The sequence below is a fragment of the Podarcis pityusensis genome (assembly GCF_964106645.2).
Source record: "Podarcis pityusensis genome assembly, chromosome: 9".
In the NCBI taxonomy this organism is placed as follows: Eukaryota; Metazoa; Chordata; class Lepidosauria; order Squamata; family Lacertidae; genus Podarcis; species Podarcis pityusensis.
Window position 1 is genome coordinate 1,869,320 of NC_138034.1, and position 25,149 is coordinate 1,894,468.

General features: G+C 42.4%; 1 protein-coding gene across 8 annotated transcripts in view; it reads left to right on the forward strand.

The window, feature by feature from the left end:
- SCAPER (S-phase cyclin A associated protein in the ER) overlaps positions 1-25,149 on the forward strand; it is a 227,172-nt gene that overhangs the window by 66,401 nt on the left and 135,622 nt on the right. For all 8 annotated transcript variants that reach the window (XM_081021507.1, XM_081021500.1, XM_081021502.1 and 5 more), the window contains 6 exons: positions 475-615; positions 12,495-12,650; positions 12,917-13,059; positions 17,017-17,098; positions 17,895-18,047; positions 19,010-19,117. In XM_081021507.1, coding sequence (XP_080877633.1) covers positions 475-615; positions 12,495-12,650; positions 12,917-13,059; positions 17,017-17,098; positions 17,895-18,047; positions 19,010-19,117 — 783 coding nt within the window. The remainder of the gene's footprint in view (positions 1-474; positions 616-12,494; positions 12,651-12,916; positions 13,060-17,016; positions 17,099-17,894; positions 18,048-19,009; positions 19,118-25,149) is intronic.

Sequence of the window (25,149 nt, forward strand, 5' to 3'; positions counted from 1 at the left end):
CCATAAATCATGATTTACTGTGCTTAATCAAATCTTGTCTACTTCATTGCTGCTGACTCATGTAGGGAGGAAGTAAGCCATGATCCTGACTTAGCATTATGTCCAAACCTGAGATTCTGGGTTTCTTCATTCTCAGTAAATTATATTCTGTAGCCTAAGCTTCTTTTTGGCTTACTAATCATGGTTTCAATCCTCAGTTTGAATGTACTGCTAAGCCAGGGATATAGGAATGACCCATTCACAGTATAGAACCATAGAACCCAAAGGTCCTCTAGTCCAACCCCCTCCCCTGTAATGCATGACAGATGGCCACCCAACCTCTGCTTTAAAACCTCTAATAAAACCATTAACTATGATTTACTGTGATGTGTGAACTGAATCATTGTGTGTATGTTGTTAATGTAGTCAAAAGTTGCAGAATGAAAGTTATCAAGGGATCTGTTGCTTTACTTACTATTTGCCAACTTTATGTAGGAAAAAGATGTGCGAAAGTGGAAGGAAGAATTGCTAGATCAGAGGCGGAGGATGATGGAGGAAAAATTACTCCATGCTGAATTTAAGCGTGAAGTGCAGTTGCAAGCAATAGTGAAAAAAGCACAAGAGGAAGAAGCCAAGGTGAGCCTCATGAATTTGGGGAAGCTTTTGGGGAGCTCCTGTTCATTTCAGTGGCTCTTGCACAGGAGAGAACTTCATTCTGGATTCTGCTCAATATTTATATTTCTCTTTAGATTGTGAATGGCCTGGTGGAAGAGATGATATCAGAGCTTTTGAATGGTGTATCCAACTATGTCCTACTCAGACAAACCCATTGAAATTAATGGCATAACTAACTTAGGTCCATTCATTTCAGTGGGTCTATTCTGAGGAGGACTTAGTTTTCTTTAGCCCTATTTCTGTCTCTCAGTTCCAGAACATCCGCTGTCCATGTGGGAGCCCTTAAACCAGGGCTGGGGAATCTGAGACCCCGCTGACGTTGTTGCATGCTGACTCCTGTTAACCCAGACCAATTGCCATGCTGGCTGGGACTGCTGGGCGGTGTGGTCCAACAGCCTCAGAAGAGTCACAGATTCCCCAACCCTGCCTTAGGCATTGTAATTAGCATGGAGATAAAACAGGGATAAAACGGGACTCTTCCTCCCCTCCCTTGCCTCCCTTTCTTGTGGGCTGATGCTCATCCATTGGTCTGTTGCTTACTTGACCACTTGTTTTATTGCATATTTTTGTTGCTAATCATCTTGAGCATTTCCATAGAAAGTTCAAGGACAATTAAATACCAAAGGTTCCCTTCCTCTGATGGAGGGAGTAGTTCTGTTGGAGCAGCAGAATGTTTGGATACAGCCCAACAGTTACTTGGTTTGCTTGGCTAGTAACTGCAAATTGATGCTTCCAGTAGCACCTTTAAGACCAACTAAGTTAGTTCTTGGTATGAGCTTTCGTGTGCAAGCACACTTCTTCAGATACGTATCTGAAGAAGTGTGCTTGCACACGAAAGCTCATACCAAGAACTAACTTAGTTGGTCTTAAAGGTGCTACTGGAAGGATTTTTTTTTATTTTGACTATGGCAGACCAACACGGCTACCTATCTGTAACTGCAAATTGATGCTGTGTCATGGCAGATGGACAATTATGAAGCATTGTAATTGTATAAACCAATGTTTCCCAAAGTGGGCAGTACTGCCCCCTGGTGGTGCTGCAACGATCCAGGGGGGCAGTAGTTGTTAGGATATTTCCGTTCCACCTTAAAAGGGAGCAGGCTTTGTGAGTCACAGAGTCTGCGTATTTCCTGTTCACAGGAAGTTTCTGTTGTGTCTATGCTTTCGTTACTCACTCTCTGTGTCAGAGACACTGAAGCTGGCAGTCATGTTTTCTTTGTTCTGTTTTTTTTTAAAATGATATTTATTACTTTTTTAACATTTCCAACACAACACTTCAAACGAAAAAAGAAAAAAAAACAAAACAATGCAAATACAATACAAAAACGCTACATGGACTAAAAAAAACAAACAAAAACAAGCAAAAACAGTTTAAAAACACCTCAAACATATCTTATATTTCGTTCACTTATTTCCAGCGACCTCCTCCCACCTCCCTTTTTGTATTCCACTTCTATTATTTGTTTCAGCAATTCCTTTCCATCTTACTCTGTTTTCTGTTCTATAATTATCTTAACACATTCTTGCCATACTTTTCCTTTAATTTTCCATTAATCTATTTATACCTAATTCCTTATGACATTTCTGCTAAAGCCATATAATTTCATTCCAACATTTTTCTAACATTCCTTAATTTTACAATATCTCTATAAATGGTCTTTAAACTTTTTCCAATCTTCTTCCACCGACTCTTCACCCTGGTCTCAGATCTTGCCAGTCATTTCCGCCAATTCCATATAGTCCATCAATTTCATCTGCCATTGTCCAACGCTTCAGTGTTTTCAAAAAGCAACCATTCTCTCAACCAGCAAAAAGCAGATGGTTCACAGCAAAGTTTAAAGGTCTGGCAGGGCAGGTCCTCCTCCTTATTTGGCATCCATCAATATCTTAAGTTTTACTCGAGGCTTCCTGCCCTGCCAAACAACTCTAGGAGCATCCCTCTGCCACCTCCTGTAACCCTCCATCCCATCCAAAGCTTGCAATGTTTGAAACAAAAGCAACATCCCCAACAACACAGCAGCCCTCATCCCCACCACAATAACTCGGCCCAACAGTGATAACTTCTGATTTGTCCATATTTCCAAATCCCCCTTCTCTTCAATCCAACATCCTTCACAGTTATCCTTAAGCAGATTCACATTTTTGGCAGTCATACTAACCCCCGAATACCTCTCTTTCTCAACCAATGTTAGTATCGCCTCCTGAAACTCTGTCAAGCTTTCCTTTTCCAATTCAGATAGGGATCTGGTCCTCAAATTCATCCGTTCTTCTTTAAGTTCAATCATAACGAATGTCAACTTATGTTCGTCAGGTTGTCTTTGTATGGATGGGACTCTCCTCTCCAGTTGTATTATTTTAGATTCAGCAGCAAGCGTTTTTCCCCTGACTTCATCTGCAGTTTGCCATATTGAAGTAGATTCCTGTGTCAGTTTCTGAGTGGTTTCTGAATTAGTATTCACCTTTTGTCCCAAGTTATTTAAACTTTCTACAGTTGAATCAATTTCAATATTTGCAACATCCAATTTCACATTTATCGCATCTATTTTCTTGTGGAGTTGTTCCAGTGAATCGTTTATTTTCAATAATGCCACTAAGGCCTCCTCTGTCGACATGCAGGGCAGCAGTTGAAGAAGGAGCAAAAAGGGTTTTCTTGTGTGTGTGTGTGTTTCTTTGTGGCTGATTGGCTGCTCTCCCTGTGCAAAGGTCAAAGGGGGCAGGGTTTCTGTTGAGGCAGGTGATTAGCTGTGGGAGGAGCTTATCAGAGCTTGCAGGGCAGCAGTTGAAGAAGGAGCAAAAAGGGTTTTCTTGTGTGTGTGTGTGTTTCTTTGTGGCTGATTGGCTGCTCTCCCTGTGCAAAGGTCAGAGGGGGCAGGGTTTCTGTTGAGGCAGGTGATTAGCTGTGGGAGGAGCTTATCAGAGCTTGCAGGGCAGCAGTTGAAGAAGGAGCAAAAAGGGTTTTCTTGTGTGTGTGTGTGTTTCTTTGTGGCTGATTGGCTGCTCTCCCTGTGCAAAGGTCAGAGGGGGCAGGGTTTCTGTTGAGGCAGGTGATTAGCTGTGGGAGGAGCTTATCAGAGCTTGCAGGGCAGCGGCGCGCGCCTAGTGGCACGCGCAGTTTGATCCATCTTTTAGATTTAGGGGACCTAGTCTCAAACATTTGTTGGGGGAGACCTAGGTTTTTTTGTGGGGGGAGTTATTTTTCCTGTCTTCACGCTTTTTATGATGGACCGCTGTAGCCACCCCCAACGACACGTTCTCAAGATGGAGGGGGAGGGAACAGCTGCAGTCGCCTGCGGTTCCTGCGCAATGTTTGCATCTTGCCAAAGGTTGCAGGCAGCTTTACCTGCAGCAATTGCATGTTGATTGCCCTCTTAAAAGACAAAGTCCAGCAACTGGAGGAACGTGTAGCTACGCTCCAAAGAATTAGAGAGCTGGAGCTCTTCTTGGAAGCAACAGAGCACACCGTCTCCACCAAGGAGGAGACAGGGGACTCCCCTGAGAAGGAGGCTAGTTCACCAACACAGGAGCCAGATATATGGAGAAACGTGATTCAAAGAAGTAGGAGGCCCAGGGTTCGCTCTGACTGTTTAGAAATACACAATCGCTTTGAGGTCCTCTCCCCTAGCATGGAAGACGAAGAGCAGACTCCATTTGAGGATCTCTCCCTCATTACAGTCGATCAGGTATACGAAGACGAGCAGCAAAGTCAGTCCTCAGGGAATGTGCAGGCGACCTTGGAGCGGACAGCTCACGGAAGAACTCCGACCAAACCTAAGAGGAGGCGTGTAGTGGTGATAGGGGATTCCCTACTGAGGGGAACAGAAGCAGTGATCTGTGGGCCTGACAAGATGTCTCGGGAAGTGTGCTGTCTCCCCGGGGCTAAGATCCAAGATGTAACTGAACGACTGCAAGGAATCATAAAACCCACTGACAAATACCCCTTCCTCTTGGTTCATGTGGGAACCAATGACACTGCAAGCAATAGCCTCCAGAAGATCAAAAGAGACTACGAGGCTCTGGGCAGGAAATTGAAGCAATTAAATGCACAAATTGTCATCTCATCTGTCCTCCCAGTTGAACGACGTGGCCCAGGGAGAGAGGGGAAAATAGTGGAAGTGAACAGGTGGCTTCGCAAATGGTGTAAACAGGAACGGTTTGGATTCTTAGATCACGGACTGCAGTTTCTTGAAGATGGACTTCTGGCAAGCGATGGGCTGCACCTCACAACGGTTGGGAGAAATGTTTTTGCCAAAAATCTCAGAAACCTCATCAGGAGGGCTTTAAACTGACTAATGTGGGGGAGGGAGACAGTGCTCCTGAAGGTAGGAGTCTATCAATTGATGAAGATGATCATCCAAATGTCATAGACCAAATGGAGCAAACAGCACACAGACCTAGTGGTGGGAGGAAAAAATCCTTAAATAAGAGACACGGGGGAATGATTAATGGACTTCAATGTCTGTACACTAATGCGCAAAGCATGGGAAATAAACAAGATGAGCTTGAGCTCTTGGTACAGCAAACTAAATATGACATAATAGGCATCACTGAAACCTGGTGGGATAAGTCCCACGATTGGAATGTAATAATGGGGGGATACAATCTATTTCAGAGAAACAGACCAGACAAGAAAGGAGGAGGAGTGGCGTTATATGTCAGGGATGTGTATACCTGTGAAGAGATCCAAGATTTAGAACCTCAAAGCCAAAGTGAGAGCATTTGGGTCAAAATTAAGGGAGAGAAGAATAACAGTGACCTCATTGTGGGAGTTTACTATAGATCCCCAAGCCAAACGGAGGACATAGATGATGCCTTCCTGGAACAGATGGCCAAGCATGCAAAAGGAAGGGAGATAGTAGTAATGGGGGACTTCAATTACCCGGATATTTGTTGGATGTCAAACTCAGCCAAGAGCATAAGGTCAAACAGATTCCTCACTGGCCTTGCAGACAACTTCATTGTCCAGAAAGTGGGAGAAGCAACAAGAGGAACAGCCATTTTAGATCTGGTCCTAACCAATGTTGATGACCTGGTTAGTGGGGTAGAAGTGGAAGGATCATTAGGCGCGAGTGATCATGCTCTTCTGAAGTTTACTATACAGCGGAAAGGAGCAGCCAAGCATACTAGGACTCAAATTTCTTGACTTTAAGAAAGCTGACTTCATAAAACTTAGGGAAGTGCTGGGTGAGATCCCATGGACAGTAATACTAAAAGGAAAGGGAGTTCATGATGGCTGGGAGTTTGTTAAGAGGGAGATACTAAAAGCACAACATCAGGCAATACCAATGAGACAGAAACATGGAAGGTGCCTAAAGAAGCCAGGGTGGCTATCTAAAGAACTTTTAACTGAGTTAAGATTAAAAAAGGATGTGTACAAAAAATGGAAAAGGGGGGAAACCACCAAAGAGGAATTCAAACAAATAGCCAGCACGTGTAGACACAAAGTCAGAAAAGCTAAAGCACAGAATGAACTCAGGCTTGCTAGAGAGGTTAAAAGCAACAAAAAAGGCTTTTATGGGTATGTCCGTAGCAAAAGGAAGAACAAAGAAACAGTGGGGTCACTCAGAGGAGAAGATGGTGAAATGCAAACAGGGGACACAGAAAGAGCTGAACTCCTCAATGCCTTCTTTGCCTCAGTCTTCTCCGATAAAGAAAACAATGCCCGACCTGAAGAATTTGGAGCAAATGATTCAGCAAAGGAAACACAGCCCAGAATAACTAAGGAGATAGTACAAGAATACTTGGCTAGTTTAGATGTATTCAAGTCTCCAGGGCCAGATGAACTGCATCCAAGAGTATTAAAAGAACTGGCAGATGTGATCTCAGAACCACTGGCAGTCATGTTTGAGAATTCCTGGAGAACAGGCGAAGTCCCGGCAGACTGGAGGAGGGCAAATGTTGTCCCTATTTTCAAAAAGGGGAAAAGAGAGGACCCAAATAATTACCGCCCAGTCAGTCTGACATCAATACCAGGGAAGATTCTGGAGCAGATCATTAAGCAAACAGTCTGTGAGCACCTAGAAAGGAATGCTGTGATCACCAATAGTCAGCATGGATTTCTGAAAAATAAGTCGTGTCAGACTAACCTGATCTCGTTTTTTGACAGAATTACAAGCCTGGTAGATGAAGGGAACGCAGTGGATGTAGCCTACCTTGATTTCAGCAAGGCATTTGACAAGGTGCCCCATGATATTCTTGTAAAGAAGCTGGTAAAATGTGGTCTTGACTATGCTACCACTCAGTGGATTTGTAACTGGCTGACTGACCGAACCCAAAGGGTGCTCATCAATGGTTCCTCTTCATCCTGGAGAAGAGTGACTAGTGGGGTGCCACAGGGTTCTGTCTTGGGCCCGGTCTTATTCAACATCTTTATCAACGACTTGGATAATGGACTCAAGGGCATCCTAATCAAATTTGCAGATGACACCAAATTGGGAGGGGTGGCTAACACCCCAGAGGACAGGATCACACTTCAAAACGACCTTGACAGATTAGAGAACTGGGCCAAAAGAAACAAGATGAATTTTAACAGGGAGAAATGTAAAGTATTGCACTTGGGCAAAAAAAATGAGAGGCACAAATACAAGATGGGTGACACCTGGCTTGAGAGCAGTACATGTGAAAAGGATCTAGGAGTCTTGGTTGACCACAAACTTGACATGAGCCAACAGTGTGACGCGGCAGCTAAAAAAGCCAATGCAATTCTGGGCTGCATCAATAGGAGTATAGCATCTAGATCAAGGGAAGTAATAGTGCCACTGTATTCTGCTCTGGTCAGACCCCACCTGGAGTACTGTGTCCAGTTCTGGGCACCACAGTTCAAGAAGGACACTGACAAACTGGAACGTGTCCAGAGGAGGGCAACCAAAATGGTCAAAGGCCTGGAAACGATGCCTTATGAGGAACGGCTAAGGGAGCTGGGCATGTTTAGCCTGGAGAAGAGGAGGTTAAGGGGTGATACGATAGCCATGTTCAAATATATGAAAGGATGTCACATAGAGGAGGGAGAAAGGTTGTTTTCTGCTGCTCCAGAGAAGTGGACACGGAGCAATGGATCCAAACTACAAGAAAGAAGATTCCACCTAAACATAAGGAAGAACTTCGTGACAGTAAGAGCTGTTCGACAGTGGAATTTGCTGCCAAGGAGTGTGGTGGAGTCTCCTTCTTTGGAGGTCTTTAAGCAGAGGCTTGACAACCATATGTCAGGAGTGCTCTGATGGTGTTTCCTGCTTGGCAGGGGGTTGGACTCGATGGCCCTTGTGGTCTCTTCCAACTCTATGATTCTATGATTCTATGACATCCCATCTGTTTTTTCCTTTCCGTTTGCCATAACACTTAAAATATTCAAGGTCAATTCCAAAGTCTCACACTTTCTTATCTTGCAGCTGGAAATTCCCCTAGCCCAGCTCCTATCAAGTAACCAATTTCAAAAGCTTCCACTAGGGGAAAGCGAATTGTATTTGTATCGGTCAGTATGTCCTCTTTTAAACACAGTTTCAATAATCCAAAGTTAGTTTCAATTTTCAGTTACTTTCCTCCTTTTTTAATAAAGTTCAGTAAGATTGTTTCAATTTTCCGTTACTTTTACTCCTTTTTAAGTGCAGACGAAGACAGTGGAAACAATGTATCTCTCTTATGCTAGCTGTCACCGAACGTTCTATTCGCTGTCAATGACCTTCCAAGACACGTCGGTTTTACTGGCAGCCCGTTTCCAGGTTCGGAACGGTGGTATTTTAACTTCCTCACTCACTCCTGCAGGGATATACAATCCAAAGCCTCCCCCCTCTTCTCCTGCTTCCAAGGGGGTTTAATATTTTTTACTGATGAGAATTTAGTCCTTTACAATAGGCTTTCCAAGACTTTAGCTTGCAGCCACTTTGCCTCAGTCTTATTTACAAAAAGGGGAGGTGGACTTCCTGTTTTGAACCTCCCCGTTTCGGTGCCAAATTAAGACGTTTAAAAATCCAATTCTTCACTCTACTCACGGGTAGTTGCTTTAAGATCAAATTGTCCACAGGAAAAAGTCAGCGCTCTCCGGCAACAGCTATACGGCTTCGCTCCGTGGAAGAAGCAGTCGATCCAAAGCACTGCGCCGCTCACCCCACATCGCTCCGGATCCCCGAAACCGGGTTTCCCCGCGAGTAGGGGAGGCGCAAAAGGTGCCCGCCAAATCCCACGTTCATAGGCTTCACCCGCCTGTGATTTTTAGTGGGTCTCCGCCTTCGTCGTGGCAGCCAGACCCGAATTTCCATGAGGCAAATTCCTCCCGATCAGAGGAATTCCGCCATTGCCGGTGGCGCCAACCCGGAAGTCCCATGTTTTCTTTGTTCTGACCAACGCTGAATAAACTTGTAAATAATACTCTCCTGCGTGCATCTTTCGCTGTGCATTATCTGCTGATAGAGCGTGCATCGGCTCTGGAATGTGGCAGGCTATTTCTGGAGCTCGTGTCGCTAATTGCTGATACTGCGTGTCTACGGTAGATCGATGGACGTTCGGAGACGGCTTGGGTGCCATGATGGACTTTGTCTCCCTGGCACTATCCCAACAGTAGTAGCCTTGGGTGCAATGCAGGGGGCATTGAATAAAAATTAGGAGGCAATGGAGGCATAAAGAAAGAAGAGAAGAGAAGAAAAATTTGAAAAACTGTTTGTACACATTTCATCTGTTGTGTGAAGATACTTACTGCCAGGTCGGGTGCCGTTGTGAGACCTTTGGCTTCTTCTGTTAGCGTAACAGCTGTTTCCATCTCTTAGTTGAGAATGGAATTCTAACTGGATTTACCTTCATCCTTGCTTCATTAAGCCCGTGTGACTTCTGTAATCAAATTAACTAAATAATGTAATGTAATTCTCAACTAAACAGATGTGCAAAAGTGTTGCATATGCTAAGCTGCGCAATATCTGTTGTCCCTTTGCTCTTGAAGATCAAGATTAATTGGGTCAGAATTACTAGTTGAGAGGAAGTAGAGGAAGAAAGCTAGGATTTCTGCTGCCACCTCTTTTGTCTCTTAAATTCCCATTGATGGCTGCTCACTGAGCTGCAAAATCCATTCTGTAAATGTGGTCCTCTCAGTAAACAAAGCAGAAAACCTGTCTTTTGTTTCTTCATTTAGTATCCCTGTAGACAAAGGTCTCTCATATGCGTGCGTGCATGCGTGCACACACAGTAAAAGAGATGCAATGGTGCTGTAATAATGTTTTCACTGCAATAATTTTATAATAATAATAATAATATTTTTTTATTTATACCCCACCCTTCCCGGTTCAGGAAACCAGGCTGAGGGCAGCTAAAAACAAATTTAAAACACTTAATTAATGCTACAAAAAAAAGCATAAAATACGGTATAAAGCGTAAATAACAATAAAATCAAATATCAATTTAGGGGGGAAGTCCATCCAATAAACATTAGATAATCACCAGGGCTAGCTGGCTAAATTAGTCCCACTTGGGCCAGCGAGGAGACCAGGGGAGAACCAGCTGTGGGATCCCAGAGCAGGCAATCTTCACAAAAAGGGGACGGGGGAGGGAAGGAAGGGGAACAAAAGATCAGGCCAGGTTCAAATTGAAAGCCAGGCGGAATAGTTCTGTCTTACAGGCCCTGCGGAAGGAGGTTAAATCCTGCAGGGCCCTGGTCTCATGGGACAGAGCATTCCACCAGGTCGGAGCCATCACTGAGAAGGCCCTGGCCCTGGTGGAGGATAATCTAATTTCCTTAGGGCCCAGGACCTCTAAACTATGATTATTCATGGACCTTAAGGTCCTCCGCGGGGCAGACCAGGAGAGGCGGTCCCGTAAGTACGAGGGCCCTAAGCCACAAAGGGCTTTAAAGGTCAAAACCAGCACCTTAAACTTGACCCGATACTCCACTAGGAGCCAGTGCAACTGGTAAAGCACTGGGTGAATCTGCTCCCATGGCAAGGACCCCTTGAGGAGCCTTGCTGCAGCATTCTGCACCCGCAGAATCTGGTGTCTGGGAAACCAGGAAGCAGGATCCGAGCACAAGAGCCCTCTCCCCTCCTGTGGTTTTTAGCAACTTGTATTCAGATACATTGCTGCTTCCTAGTCAGAGAAGGCCTGTTGAAATTAAAGGACATGGCTTATTTAGGTCCATTAATTTTGATGGGTCTACTTTGGGCAGAATTTAGGTGGATGCACCTACTTTTGTGCAGTGATCCAGATTTGGTTTAGGAATTTCTAATTTGCAGTGGAGACAGTGGCAAGGAGGAGGGAGTTAAAATAAGCTTGCCTTATGAGGACGACCACCCTGCCCATGTTGCCACAACAGAGCAGAGGATATTGCACTGCTTAACAAGCAAGCACAGCTTACCAGCAGTAGCATTTAAACTTCATGCAAGAGGAGCACAACTCATATGTCAGAGCACACTATATGGGGCTATATCTCTCTGGCGTCAGGGTGAGCACAAGGAGGAAGTTTGCTTATTGGAAACTTATCAGGAAAGGGCACATAGCAGAAAAAGGACAACACACCCTAGACTTACAACACACATAGGAACTTCTGTATATAAACATCTTACAGCTTAAGCCCACTTCAAAACTGACTCAAATAACTTGGCATTAGGAAAATGATGGCTTTCCTTATATTTGTAGAGCTGATCAGAACTCCTTGTAAGCAATTTAATTAATCTTTTGCTGTTGCTTGCCAAATTAGAGTCACATAACCCCATTATTCTCTTTGGCTGTTCCAAGAGTTGGAGGCTTTCCCAGCTCACGCACCAGGCCTGTTCCCAAAGTTTAAAATATCTGAAATGGCTGCCGACGCATCAGTTGAGGCTTCTGAAATTCTGAGTTAGAGAAATTAGTCAGCAACATAGAAAGTGTTTATTTGAAAACATCAAACTTTTGCTAGTAATGTTAAAGTCAGATTTGGAAACAGTGACCTTTTTTGCAGCATGTATTGTAGTGCTTAACCATTTTCTTGGTTGGTTGGTTGGTTGGTTGGTTGGTTGGTTTTAATATGGCCCTTGCAAAGTCATACCAGAAAGTGAACTGGTTGTGTAAAATGGTTCAGTTGGGTTGGATGCAGATCATCAAATTACTGGTGGAATTTCTCAGGTGCTGATATCCTCAAAACCAGGACTGTCTAACCTTTTTGGCCAGTGGGCACATTTGGAATTTTGAGAAAGTGCAGTAGGCATCAGTCAGAAAATGGCTACTGTGGGGGCCTATCATAAAACAAGATGACTGCCAGATCCAAGAAAGAAGAGTTGTCCTTTTGGGCAGGCTGATGATTAGTAAAGGATCCTAGGCAGCTAAGGAGCAGAGTGCTCTGTAGGGGAAAGGGCCATAGGGTCTGGTAGAGCACATGCTTTGCATGCAGAAGGTCCCAAGTCCAATCTCTGTCATCTCCAGGCAAGGTTAGGAAAGACAGGTTAGGAAAGTCAGTTATCAGGTTTATGGAGCACCACGTCAGTTTCCTGTGCCTCAGTGAGGCTATTATTCCCATTAGCAGTTGTTCCTTTGTCCTCTCTAATATTGTCTCCATCTCCCTCAGGATTTAGTATAAAGCTGTCCTGATCAGTTTCGCAAGACTCTTAGCAAACACATTTTTGCCAGCTGCTATGAGGTGCAACACATCTCTTGCTATAAGTCCTTCCTCAAGGAAGCCGAGACTGGGTTCTAAGAAGCCAACCTGCTCAGCCAGTGGTTTCTTTCCAGTACTTTCCTCTCTCACCCTGGGCCACAACCTTCAACAGGAAGGAGTGATTTGGTTTCAGGTTTCTGTTAATTGTCCAGAGTCTTTATGATGTTTTATATACTGCTCTTACCCAATTTTTAAAGACTTCTTTATCACTCATATTCAAACTTTGCTTTAATTGCAGGTAAATGAGATAGCATTTATAAACACATTAGAAGCCCAGAATAAGCGCCATGATGTTTTGTCCAAGCTAAAAGAGTATGAGCAAAGGCTGAACGAGTTGCAGGAAGAGCGTCAGCGAAGGCAGGAGGAGAAACAAGCACGTGATGAAGCTGTGCAGGTATTGCTAAACTTTACAAATGCAACCAGTAATAACAGAGTCAGTATAAAATTGCTTTTAGCAGTTTCATTTGTTTTGCTGGTGTGATACTTTCAAGCAGTATAACAGTGCATAAAAATAGGGCCACACTTCTGCTTCTGCCCCCCCTGGGCTGAACTATCTGTCCCTTCGCTCATCCAGAAGTTTTTGAAAATGGGCCTATTAAAAGCTGCTTGCTTCTTGTGCTCATTTTCTGAGATTTTTAACCTGAGATGCTTGCTCTCCAGGAACGTAAAAGGGCTTTGGAAGCAGAACGCCAAGCCCGGGTTGAAGAGTTGCTAACGAAAAGAAAAGAGCAGGAAGCTCGGATTGAACAGCAGCGGCAGGAGAAGGAGAGAGCCCGGGAAGATGCAGCTCGTGAAAGGGCCAGGTAGCAACCTTGATTCTCTTAAACTCTGCTATCCTCTGCACTTTTAAAAAATATATATATTTTTTATTAACAAACCAATCAAATCACATTAATTCCAAATTACAAAGCCAAATTTTTAAATTTTTGTTGGGGGTACCCATGCTTCGAGCTCAGAAAGGGATCCAAACATCTCTCTCCCTCCGGAGGGCTTCCCGTGCTTCGGGCGGCAGGCTGCCGCCCCAAGCCTCGCGCACCCGGCGGGACCTCCCACCAGGCGCACAAGGCTTGCAGACACTCGCCCAAAGCACGGGGAGCCCTCCGGAGAGCGCCCCGTGCTTCGGGCTGCAGGCTGCTGCCCGCAAGCCTTGCGAGCCCACGGGAACTCCCGCCGGGCTTGCAAGGCTTGCGGATAGCTTCCTGAAGCCTGGAGAGCGAGAGGGGTCGGTGCGCACCAATGCCTCTCGCTCTCCAGGCTTCAGCGAAAGCCTGCATTCACCCCATAGGACGCACACACATTTCCCCTTCATTTTTGGAAGGGAAAAAGTGCGTCCTATGGGGCGAAAAATACGGTAATCACATAAGATTTAAAAAAAGAAAAGTCCCCCCACCCATTCCGTCCCGTTCCGACATACCGATCCTTTGATGTGTCTTCTTGATGTATATTTTCCAGCTGAATCCAGCCCGTCACTCCACTTCACAGAGGTCACTTCAATTAGCATTCTTAACTCCCGTTCTTCACTCAAAATATGTACATTTGCTTCTCTCTAATTGTTTACTTTGAGCTCCTGCAACCAGGCCGCGTGATCAGAGACAGCGTCCGGGAGAGCCGTCCCACACGAGTGCTGTGCGCCTTGTGCCCTCGCCCCCTTCTTTCGAACTTGGGGGTGATTTATGGCAACCGCAGGCGAGGCAGTGTTGCCCATTCCCTTGGGGTAACAAGGGAGGCTGCATACTCCCATATCAGCCTCTTAATTACCTCGTGTGAGCCGGAGAGATGGTATTGTCAGCCATCTTCCAATGCGCCCCTAGCGGCCCCCTGCTATCCTCAGCACTTTTTATGGGTCTTGATAAAAGACAGATTCTCTTGGGTTTTTGTTAAGGTGGTCAACCTTTTTTTCTGTCAAGAGGTTGCATTTCCTGAGGGCCATGTCAGGGCAGCACGCCGTCAGTGGTGAGGTGCAAAGCCAGCAGCAGAAGGGGCCAGATCCAAGAGTGGCCATGGCCACCCCTTTCTCCCTCCATCTAAGCAAAACATCATTTGTGGAGCAGCCATGTTTCTGACATTATGTGGATGCTGTCTCTCACACAGGTTGACCTGAAGTTCTTTGCTATCAGTATCAGATTGCCCAAATAAATGATACGCTTCAGCTTTGACAAGGCTAGCTATTAACATTCTGACCTAGAATCGAGTTTCACTTGCAACATTACTACTATAAAGTCATGACATGCTCTACTATAGAAACTGAATGTGGCCCATTTTTTAGAGGAGATCATAATGTACCACAAGGTATTTTGAAGGTTCTAGTTGACATAGAAACTGACATTTTCTTTCACAGCCTCTTCCTGAACTATCCAATGTAACATTAAGTTTTGATTTGAAACTGCCCTGTGAGTAATCCGGCTAGAGAGGTGGAAGTCAGAAAGTGGTTGTTTTATATGTCACTCACACACACAAATAATGGCCATTATTTTGCTAGCTTGTAAACATGCTTTACCTGTCAGGAGAAGATTATGGAGCCCATTTATCTAAGAAATAGTGGCAGGCATTTTGTTCTAGTTCATGTGTCTGTTCTTCATTAATGAAGTTCTGTCTATGTAATATTCATTCCTGATTAAAATATTAGACCTGCAACCAAAGGTTGCAGTACTTAATGCTTGGGGGTGGAGTATCCCCCTTCTTTCTCTCTTCTCCCGACAGGCATTTGTGGGAGGGACAGGTTGCTCTTGCCAGCGATCTTAACCAGTTGCCTGCAGAGGGCATTTGAAATTATTTAGTGGACAATCTTTGAAGGGTCAAGGGTCACCCACCCCTGCTTTAGGGGGCTTTTGTGAATGCTGGTAGCTTTGAGAACACTGTCCAACCACCTCGTCCTCTGCCATCCCCTTCTCCTTGTGCCCTCCATCTTTCCCAACATCAGGGTCTTTTCCAGGGAGTCTTCTCTTCTCATGAGGTGGCCAAAGTCTTGGAGCCTCAGCTTCAGGATCTGTCCTTCCAGTGAGCACTCAGGGCTGATTTCCTTCAGAATGGATTAGTTTGATCTTCTTGCAGTCCATGGGACTCTCAAGAGTCTCCTCCAGCACCAGAATTCAAAAGCATCAATTCTTCGGCGATCAGCCTTCTTTATGGTCCAGCTCTCACTTCCATACATCACTACTGGGAAAACCATAGCTTTTACTATATGGGCCTTTGTTGGCAAGGTGATGTCTCTGCTTTTTTTAAGATGCTGTCTGTGGGGACAGCCCTAAGTAAATCAATTAGACAAGGAATGGTGATAAGCACAGCCCAGATTGTGATAAGCACAGCCCAGCCACACAGGGCTTCAAACAGGACACAATGCATTCATGTGCTGCGATAAGAACAGATCATTTGGGAAACCTGGCCCTTGCAAAATTTGCACATCTGCTTTTGCAAGAAAATGTCCTAAACAATCTTCCTCTCTGTTCAGTGGGGCAGAAATATCAGGGAAGAGTTCTCACATCCATAGTGGAAATTAAGGCATTGTTGTGGAAGGAGTCTTGTCTGTCAACCTGCCAGCTTGGATTTCCCCTGCCTACAACATAAATTGACTTGGTTATCAGGAAGGTTTCTGAACATTTTAGATGTCAAAGAAGTTGAAGAATACTAGTCCCATCAATTCAATTCATGCAACAACACTAATAAATGTTTGTGAGGTCAGTGTAGGTGCTCTATAGTTGCTGTTGGCATCCGTCTGTCTCAGGAAACGCTGGAGGTGTGTGCCTTTGGGGCTGAAGTCAAACCATTGGAGAGTTACAGCGCCTGCTGTAGCTGTAGAGACCGATATGGGAGAGACATGTTTTGTTGCAGCTGGGGCAGCGGAAGGCATCCGGTTGTGCTCCTGCAGATGCACCATGGCATTTTTTCTCTCTGTGCTCCTCCCATTGGTCATCCCTCCTCTGGTCACTTCTGTTGGATACACAACCTGGCTGTCTCAAGGCGCTGCAGCCATCTCCAAGGGATTTCCACACAGCAGAGGTTAATGTTGCCAGCCTTGTTTTCTCTAAAGTTGTTGTTGTTTATATATTACTTTTTATTGAAACCAGAAGTTTCCGTGTGTGTTTTTCACCAGCTTCAGATGTCCAGTAGGTTCTTGTCTTTGAATTCTCAAACAATAAAAGGAACAGTCTTTCTCAGCTATTGGATCCATTTCTGAGCTCTTGAGGGTTGACCTGGTAATCTGCTGCCGGGAATATTCATTGTCACAGCTGGTGTTATTTACGGTGGTCAGGAACTCTGCATAGAAAGGGTAAGCAGGTTAGGCATCCTTTTAAACCTCAAGGGAGGCATTTCTTTTGGCGCCTTGGGTCCTTTAGTCCCCCAAACAAATCCTGAAGCATAAGGGTGGAAGCCAAGGGTGTTGATCTGTGTCAGCCTTTGCCTAATGCCACCTCCTGCCCTGTTGCTGATGCAGTTGGGTGCTGCTTTCTATTTGCCTAACTATTTAGAAGTGTGTCAATAAAAGCTGCAGCCAGCTTTTAACCCAGTTGTGTGTTTTGCCCCACTTTCATCCCCACCTGCTCCTGCATTGGACACAGTTCATTTTATTCCATTTGGAAATGGTGGGCATTCTTTCTTTCTTTCTTTCTTTCTTTCTTTCTTTCTTATTTATTTATTTCATACGCTTTATACACTGCTTGATTGTAAATCACTTTGAGATCTATATCTATATATTACAAGGTATGGGGTGAATTCTTTGTATCTTTTAAAATGTTTTTATCTTCACCCTCTTATTTGCATAGAGATCGAGAAGAGAGGCTAGCTGCTCTGACAGCAGCTCAGCAGGAAGCTATGGAAGAACTGCAGAAAAAGATCCAGCTGAAGGTAGAGCCTGAAAATTAGTTGCTATTTGTGGAGTTCTTGTCTTTATCTCTGGCATTTTTTGTTTAACAATGTGGTATCAGGACCGAGTAGAAGAAAGCAGTTGTGTTGCAGAAGAAAGCTGCCTGCAGAACATTCCAAATATGTTAGCTCCCTCTCTGGTTTTCTGGTTTTGGTCAAACTTCTCTGGCTTCTCCTTCTTGTGAAAAGTTAGTTCTTCCTTTATTGTCAAATCTTGAAGGTCTTTGGTCCACAGGTCAGCGAGTCATGAGAACCTGCTTCCCAGTGTTGGCACACTAGGCTTTTGGGCACAGCCACCACGTGTGGAAGTCATAGGCGTTGCTGGAAGATAGTCAAACACCAATTTGTCCGCCTGCAAGTATTGTTGTAAGCGTCATAATGATTCTGTACTTAAGTCGCATTAAGCAACAGTGATTCAGTATGGAGACAAAAGATGGGGATGGGAAGCAGATCACAGCAAACAGAGCTCTAGAAGGTGGGACTAACAGGAAACATTTAAAAGGATTTCAAAGTGGGGAGAGACAGGCCGGATGGAATAAATAAGGCCAAAACTAACCTAAAATAAAGCTAAACTCTACCGTTAATTTATTGGAAGGTGTGTGGCATTGAGAAAAATTGCATCTCCATTCCTCCAAGCTATTTGTTTATGTTTAGGATTTTCTAAATTAACTTGCTATTTCCAGTAGTGCCATTGTTTTACACTGATTTGATGTCAAGCCCTTTAGCTGTGTTTTTGACCATTTTGATGTCACTGTTTACTACTTCTGATTTTGCTCAGCATGATGAGAGCATTCGGAGGCACATGGAGCAAATAGAGCAGAGGAAAGAAAAAGCAGCAGAGCTGAGCAGCGGAAGACATGCAAATACGGACTACGCCCCTAAGCTTACACCGTATGAGCGGAAGAAGCAGTGCTCACTGTGCAATGTCTTGGTGAGCTTATAATTCTCTTGAGTTTGTGCAGACTGTGGCGCATGATCTGCTCCTTCCTTTTTCAACAAACCTTTTGAGTGGAGATAGGTATCCCAGTCTGTGTATATATTGGATTTGAAATTGTTTTTACATCTGAAAGTGTTTTTAGTTGGGTTGTATCCAATAGCAGTCCTACTCTGAATATACCCATTGAAATTAATGAGCAGGTTGACTAAGTTAGAGTCATTAGTTTCAGTCCACCTACTCTGGAGTATACCTTAGTTGAATTGACCCCGCTATTTTTTATTGCTATATGAAATTGGTTTTATTGCAGATGTTTTTATTGGGGAATCACTTTGAGATATTTTGGAGGGGAGAAATTAATAAATGGAATTAAATAAATTACCATGCAACATCTCAAACTATTGTAGAAGAGTAGCTTAAACTGTGAGACAGGAAGGTCCCCTGTTTCGATTTCACCTCAGCTGGTCCTTAGGCGAGCCACTCGATTCCCCACTCCTGCTTCCTCTCACAAGTGTAGGTGTGCACACGCACAGACAGGTCATCTGCAAGATGGCAATAATAATAATAATAATAATAATAATAATAATAATAATAATAATACTACTACAATGGTACTAGTCTACGTTACAGAATTGTTCTAAGGTTGCTTTGTTTTTTGTTTTGTTTTTTGTCTAATATTTCCGCTAGCAATGCAACTCAATTTTTAAAAAAAACAACAACTCATTAATAACATTATTTATGATTGAGTAATCAATTTTGCCTATGGGTAAGACGGTACTTCTGAAGCAAGGAGTATTTTTCATTTTTAGATATTATATGTGTTTATAATGGAAGGCATGTTGGACAGCTCCCTCTTGTGTGGGAGAAAAGGAGGACACATACACTGCTGCCTAATTTAATGCAGGACTCCTCTTTGCACTGTACTTTTACTCAGATTCTTTTTTTAAATCCCTTTTCAGATTTCCTCAGAGGTCTATCTCTTTAGCCATATTAAAGGTAAAAAGCATCAACAAGCAGTGAGAGAAAACAGCAGCATCCAAGGACGGGAGCTTTCAGACGAAGAAGTGGTAGGTCTTCGTCCTTTTTCTTTCCGCCTCTTTAAGGTCATGTTCATATTTTCTCTAGAAATCTTTCTAATCTTCCCCAAATTAATAGGTGGTTAAACAATTTTTTTAAAAAATAATTTTTTTATTAAATTTTCCACAGTGATAACACAAACCACAAAGCAAAATGATACACAAAAACAGAAAAAGAAAAAGGAAGAAGGAAGAAGGAAAGGGGGGGAACAATAAACAGATAAACAATAACAACAAACTTAATTCTTCACAAATCCAACCTTTTAAACATCTTGGTTGACTTCCTCAAATCCCTCCCTTCTGAGTTTCCTTGTAATTAAAAGTAACAGCTTTCCAATATCATTATTAAACTAAAACAATTTCCAATTGTTCCACCTAAACATTAGGAAGAACTTCCTGACAGTAAGAGCTGTTCGACAGTGGAATTTGCTGCCAAGGAGTGTGGTGGAGTCTCCTTCTTTGGAGCTCTTTAAGCAGAGGCTTGACAACCATATGTCAGGAGTGCTCTGATGGTGTTTCCTGCTTGGCAGGGGGTTGGACTCGATGGCCCTTGTGGTCTCTTCCAACTCTAGGATTCTATGATTCTATGAATTATAGTCTATCTTATTCACTTTTCTTAACATTCTAAATCCCATTTATTTGATTATAACTTAATTTAATCCTAGGCCTATTTGTTTATTTCAAGTAATTTCTAATTTTTTATATTACAATATTTATTCAAATAGTCCTTGAATTTCCTCCAGTCCTCTTGAAACTCCTCTTCTTTCTGGTCGCGGATTCTTCCAGTCAGGTCAGCTAGCTCCGAAAAGTCCATCATCTTCATCTGCCAATCTTCCACTGTTGGTAGTTCTTATGTTTTCCAATTTTTAGCAAGTAATATTTGGACGGCCATTGTGGCATACAAAAATAATTTAACATCTTTCTTGGGCAATTCTAAACCTGTTATTCCAAGAAGAAAGGCCTCTGGTTTCTTAATAAATGTATATTTCAACATTTTTTTCAGTTCATTATAAATCTTCTCCCAGAAGTCTTTCACCTTGGGGCAAGTCCACCACATATGGAAAAAAGTACCTTCTTTTTCTTTACATTTCCAACAAAGGTTATCACTATTGTGATAAATCTTTGCTAGTTTTACAGGGGTCAAGTACCATCTATACATCATCTTCATAATATTTTCCTTTAACATCGTACATGCAGTGAACTTAACCCCTTTCCTCCATAGCCTCTCCCAATCCTCCATCATTATATTATGTCCCACATCTCTTGCCCAATCAGTCATAACCGATTTAACTTGTTCATCCTTTGTATGCCACTCCAACAACAAATTATACATTTTAGACATATTCTTATCATTAGTATTTAACAACTCCGTTTCCAATTTGGTTTTTTCTGTTGCAAAACCATTTCTCTTATCCATCTTATATAATTCATTAATTTGATAATATTGCAACCAATTCACTTTATCTTTAATTTGTTCAAATGGTTTTAATTTAAAACCTTCCTGATCCTCTAACAACAAATCTTATTACCTCAACCATTTGTTTTCCATATTTAACTTTTTTGGCGCCTGTGCTTCCATTGGCGAAATCCATTTTGGTGTTTTTCTTACTAAGAGATCTTTATATCTAGTCTATAGTATAACACCTTTCTAATTACATGATTCTTAAAACCACTGTGGGCCTTTATCTGGTCATACCATAGATATGCATGCCATCCAAATCGATTATCCAGTCCCTCCAAATCTAACACATCATCATTCTCTAATTGAATCCAATCCTTGATCCAGCAGAAGGCAGCAGCTTCAAAGTATATCTTCAGGTCTGGTAGGGAAAAAACCCCTCTTTCTTTTACAAGTAAGTAATTTATATTTAATTCTAGTTTTTTCCTCCTGCCACATAAATTTAGACAATGCCTTCTGCCATTCTTTAAAACATTTAACATTATCAATGATTGGTAGAGCTTGAAATAAAAACAACATCTTCGCCAATACATTCATCTTAACCACCAATACTCGGCCCATCATTGAAAGTTTTAGGTTTGACCATATCTCAAGATCTCTCTTGATTTCATTCCATAATTTTTCATAGTTATCTTTATAGAGATTCAAATTCTTTACCGATAAATTCACACCCAAATATTTAACCTTTTTCACAGAAAGAAGGCCTGTCCTTTCAGAAAGGGTTTTTCTTTCCTCATTAACTAAGTTTTTTTCTAAAACTTTGATTTGGTCTTGTTTAATTTAAATCCTGCTACCTGCCCAAACTCTTGAACCAGCTCCAGTACTTTTACTGCACTGGTTTCTGGATCTTGTAAAGTTAAAACCAGGTGATCAGCAAAGCTTTTAATTTATATTGCTTGGATCCTACTACAATGCCTTTAACCTCCTCCTCTTTCCTCAACATGTTTAGCAAAACCTCCAGAACAGAAATAAATAGCAGAGGGGAAAGTGGGCACCCTTGCCTGGTTCCTTTCTCAATTCTGATTTCCTCTGAGACCACATTATTAACTATGATTTTTGCTTTTTTTTTCAAAATAGATCGCATTGATACCATTTAAAAGTTCCTGGCCAGCCTCAATTCTTTCTACGTTTTTCATCATAAATAACCAAGAAACATTATCAAAGGCCTTTTCAGCATCAATAAACATTAACATTGCTTTACAATTTCTTTTCGCTTCCAACCTTTCTATTATATCAATTATATTTCTAATGTTATCTTTCATATGTCTCCCAGGCAGAAATCCTGCCTGGTCCTTATGTATATAATTTGATAGAACCTTTTTTAATCTATTGGCCAAAATGTTTGCGAAGATTTTATAGTCCACATTAAGTAATGAGATTGGTCTATAATTTTTTACATCAGATCTATCTTGATCTATTTTTGGAATCAGAGTGATAAATGCATCTTTCCAGGTTTCGGGAGCTTTGTCCCCTCTTAAAATCTTATTACATACATCTGCCAACGGTTGAATTAGCCAATCTTCCAATATTTTATAATATTTTGCAGAAAGACCATCCGGTCTCAATTTTATCCTTATCTTCTTTACCTTTTTTATACAGCTGTTTAAAGTATTTCTGAAAACATTTTCTTATATCTGCAGGGTTTTCCATAGATTTTCCATCAGATACAATGTTTGTAATAGTACTTTGCTTCTGTCTCTTTTTTAATTGCCAAGCCAACAATTTCCCACATTTATTCGCAGATTCAAAATTTCAAAATTTTAGGTCAGAAATACTAGATAGATAGATAGATAGATAGATGTGGTTTGAGAGTCTATGGGAATGGGGACTATTTCTACCTAGAATTTACACATCCAAGGATTATATTTGTGTATCACTTTTACTTCTGAAATGAAGCACAAAGCAGCTGACCCAAATTTAGAACAGGATTTACCCCTGCCAAATTTAATGTCCTTTCATCAGAATTAGTGCAGGGCAGATTTGAAGGCAAACCATATTCAAAGCGAACATACCTGTGTGGTTTGAAGGAAGTTGAAACTGCTACTCATGCCCTATTACATTGTCATTACTACAAAGTTATATGCTCTGCGTTTATCACTCCAGTCATGCAGCAAACCCCAAGCAGAACTGATGATTATTACTTAAAATACTTAATAGGAGACAGGAAACAGAGATTACATTAAAAGTTGCTAAATTCTGTGCTGCTGCTATAAAATTAAGGAGACAAGCTTTGAATGGATCTAACAGCTGATGTCTTAATATGTTTTAAATTAGTAATTAGGGTTTTAACTTATATATCTTAGTTGTTTTATATCTGAGTTATTTATTGTGTATTAGCTCATAGAGCTTAATTTTAATCTATTTATGTTTGTATGCTCTCTGTTGTTGTATAGGTTGCATTCTGGTCAGTGACCAAAATAAATTGATTTGATTTCAAACTCCCTTGTTTTTGTTACCACCAAGAGATGTACCATATTTTTCGCTCTATAGGACGTACTTTTCCCCCTCCAAAAATCAAGGGGAAATGTGTGTGTGTCCTGTGGAGCGAATGCAGGATCCTTGGCTTCAGAGATAGCAACGTGAAGCCTCCGAAGCGCAGAGGGAGCGCTCCCTCCGCGCTCCAGAGGCTTTGCATTGCTTTCACTGAAGTCTGGAGAGCGAGAGGGGTCAGTGTGCACCAACGCCTCTCGCTCTCCAGGCTTCAGGGATAGCTGCCTGAAGCCTGCGGAGCGCAGCACGAGTTCCCGCTGTGCTCTGCAAGCTTTAGGTTCCTTTCTCTGAAGCCAGGAGAGCAAGACTCTCCTGGCTTCAGCAGAGAGGGAGAGCTGCGCAGCGCCCCTTCAGCGAAGTGGGAGGAGAAATGGAAGGGGCTCCGTTTCTCCTGCCGCTTCGCTGAAGGGGCGCTGAGCAGAGAGGGGGAGAATTTTTTTTTCTTGTTCTCCCCCTCTAAAACAAGGTGCGTCCTATGGTCCGGTGTGTCCTATAGAGCGAAAAATACGGTATGTTGTTTTGAAATGCTGTTGAAATGAAATGTTGTTGTTTGGAATGCTGTTGCATTTGTTCTCTGTTGCTTTTTATTATTCCTCTTATGAAACTCTTCTTGCAGTCGTTGATTTTGGGATGTTTTGTTATCATGATTTTGAGGATAGGTTGCATACAAATGAAATGATGATGACTTGGGGTAAGATTTCAAAGCACAGGGTAAATAATGTGTTTGTGGGTATGCTTTGTTGTCAGTGCTTCCCATTTTATTTTTAATCAATGAAGGTAGGAACACACTATTCCTACTTAAAGTTATTGCTTGTCATCTCCAATGTCTTCATATTAAATGACCTTTCTTCTTTGGCATATAAGATTTTTATTTATACCACCTCTGACCTAATGAAATTTCACCTTTCACCTTGTGCACTTGACACTTCAGGTAACATACAGTTGATCTTTGACACATTTTTGTTTTAAGCCCTGTACGCATAATAGCTGCCTGCTGAGAAGCAAAGGCACTTTGCTGGATAGAAAGCTCAATGGGGAGCTTCCATAGGGTTCCCTGAGCTACCAAAGGAGCCAGCAGATTATGTGGTATTTATCTTGATCAAGAGAAAATCTACTGACAAAGAGCTGGCCGATTTTTAAAGTTGTTTCATTGGCAATCATACAGCAATGCCATTTGAGGATTGTCATGATCTGTTCTGTAGATTTTCATCCAGGGCAGGGGGACAGGATTGCTGATTTTGTTCTTTAGATTAGTTTTGGATCACTTGTTTATAAAAGAGGCGTAAAAATGGTGACGGTTAAGAATCCTTCTCCTAAACTCCATTATCTTCTTATTGTAGCTTGTGCTCCTTGGAACTTCATTTTCTTCCTTTGATGTAATCTCCTGTAGTATGTTTGAGTTTTATGGGACACAACAAGCTGCCACATACTAGGCAAGACTATTTGTCCACTGGGCCCTATATTGTCTGCCATGACTGGCAGCAGCTCTCCAGGGTCTCAGGCAAGGCTATTTCCCGTCACCTGGTACCTGATCCCTTTAACCTTCCTTTCTGACCATGTTTCAACTGATGCAATGTGGTATCTCTTTACCTTTTCTGTGCTTTGAGCCACATTTCATCCTGCATGTGCATTGCAGAGGGTTGGACTAGATGATGCTTGGGATCCCTTCCAACTCTACAGTTCTATGATTTCATGTTCCTTAAGGGAGTCAAAAATACATTGGATCTGAATGGAGGGCATCCTGGCATAGGACCCAGCAGAGGGCAGTGGTAACCTGTGTTGCTCTGGATTGCCCAGAAACAATATTATGTTTAATCTTCTTAAACCATCTTAATAGTATAAAAATCTGCAAGCATCCAGCACAATGATTACACATAAAAAGTGGAAGCATGAGCCTCATTCATAGTACAAAATGCTACTTCATGTCATGCAGAAGTTTGGTTTGGTTGTAAATCAGTGTTTGACTGAACAAATGAGAATGTGCTTTCTTTAAAAAATGAACTACTAATGGAGAGGTTGATTAAAGTAATTGATTTAAATAGAGGCTTGGTGATACAATTTGTCTTGATTTTAA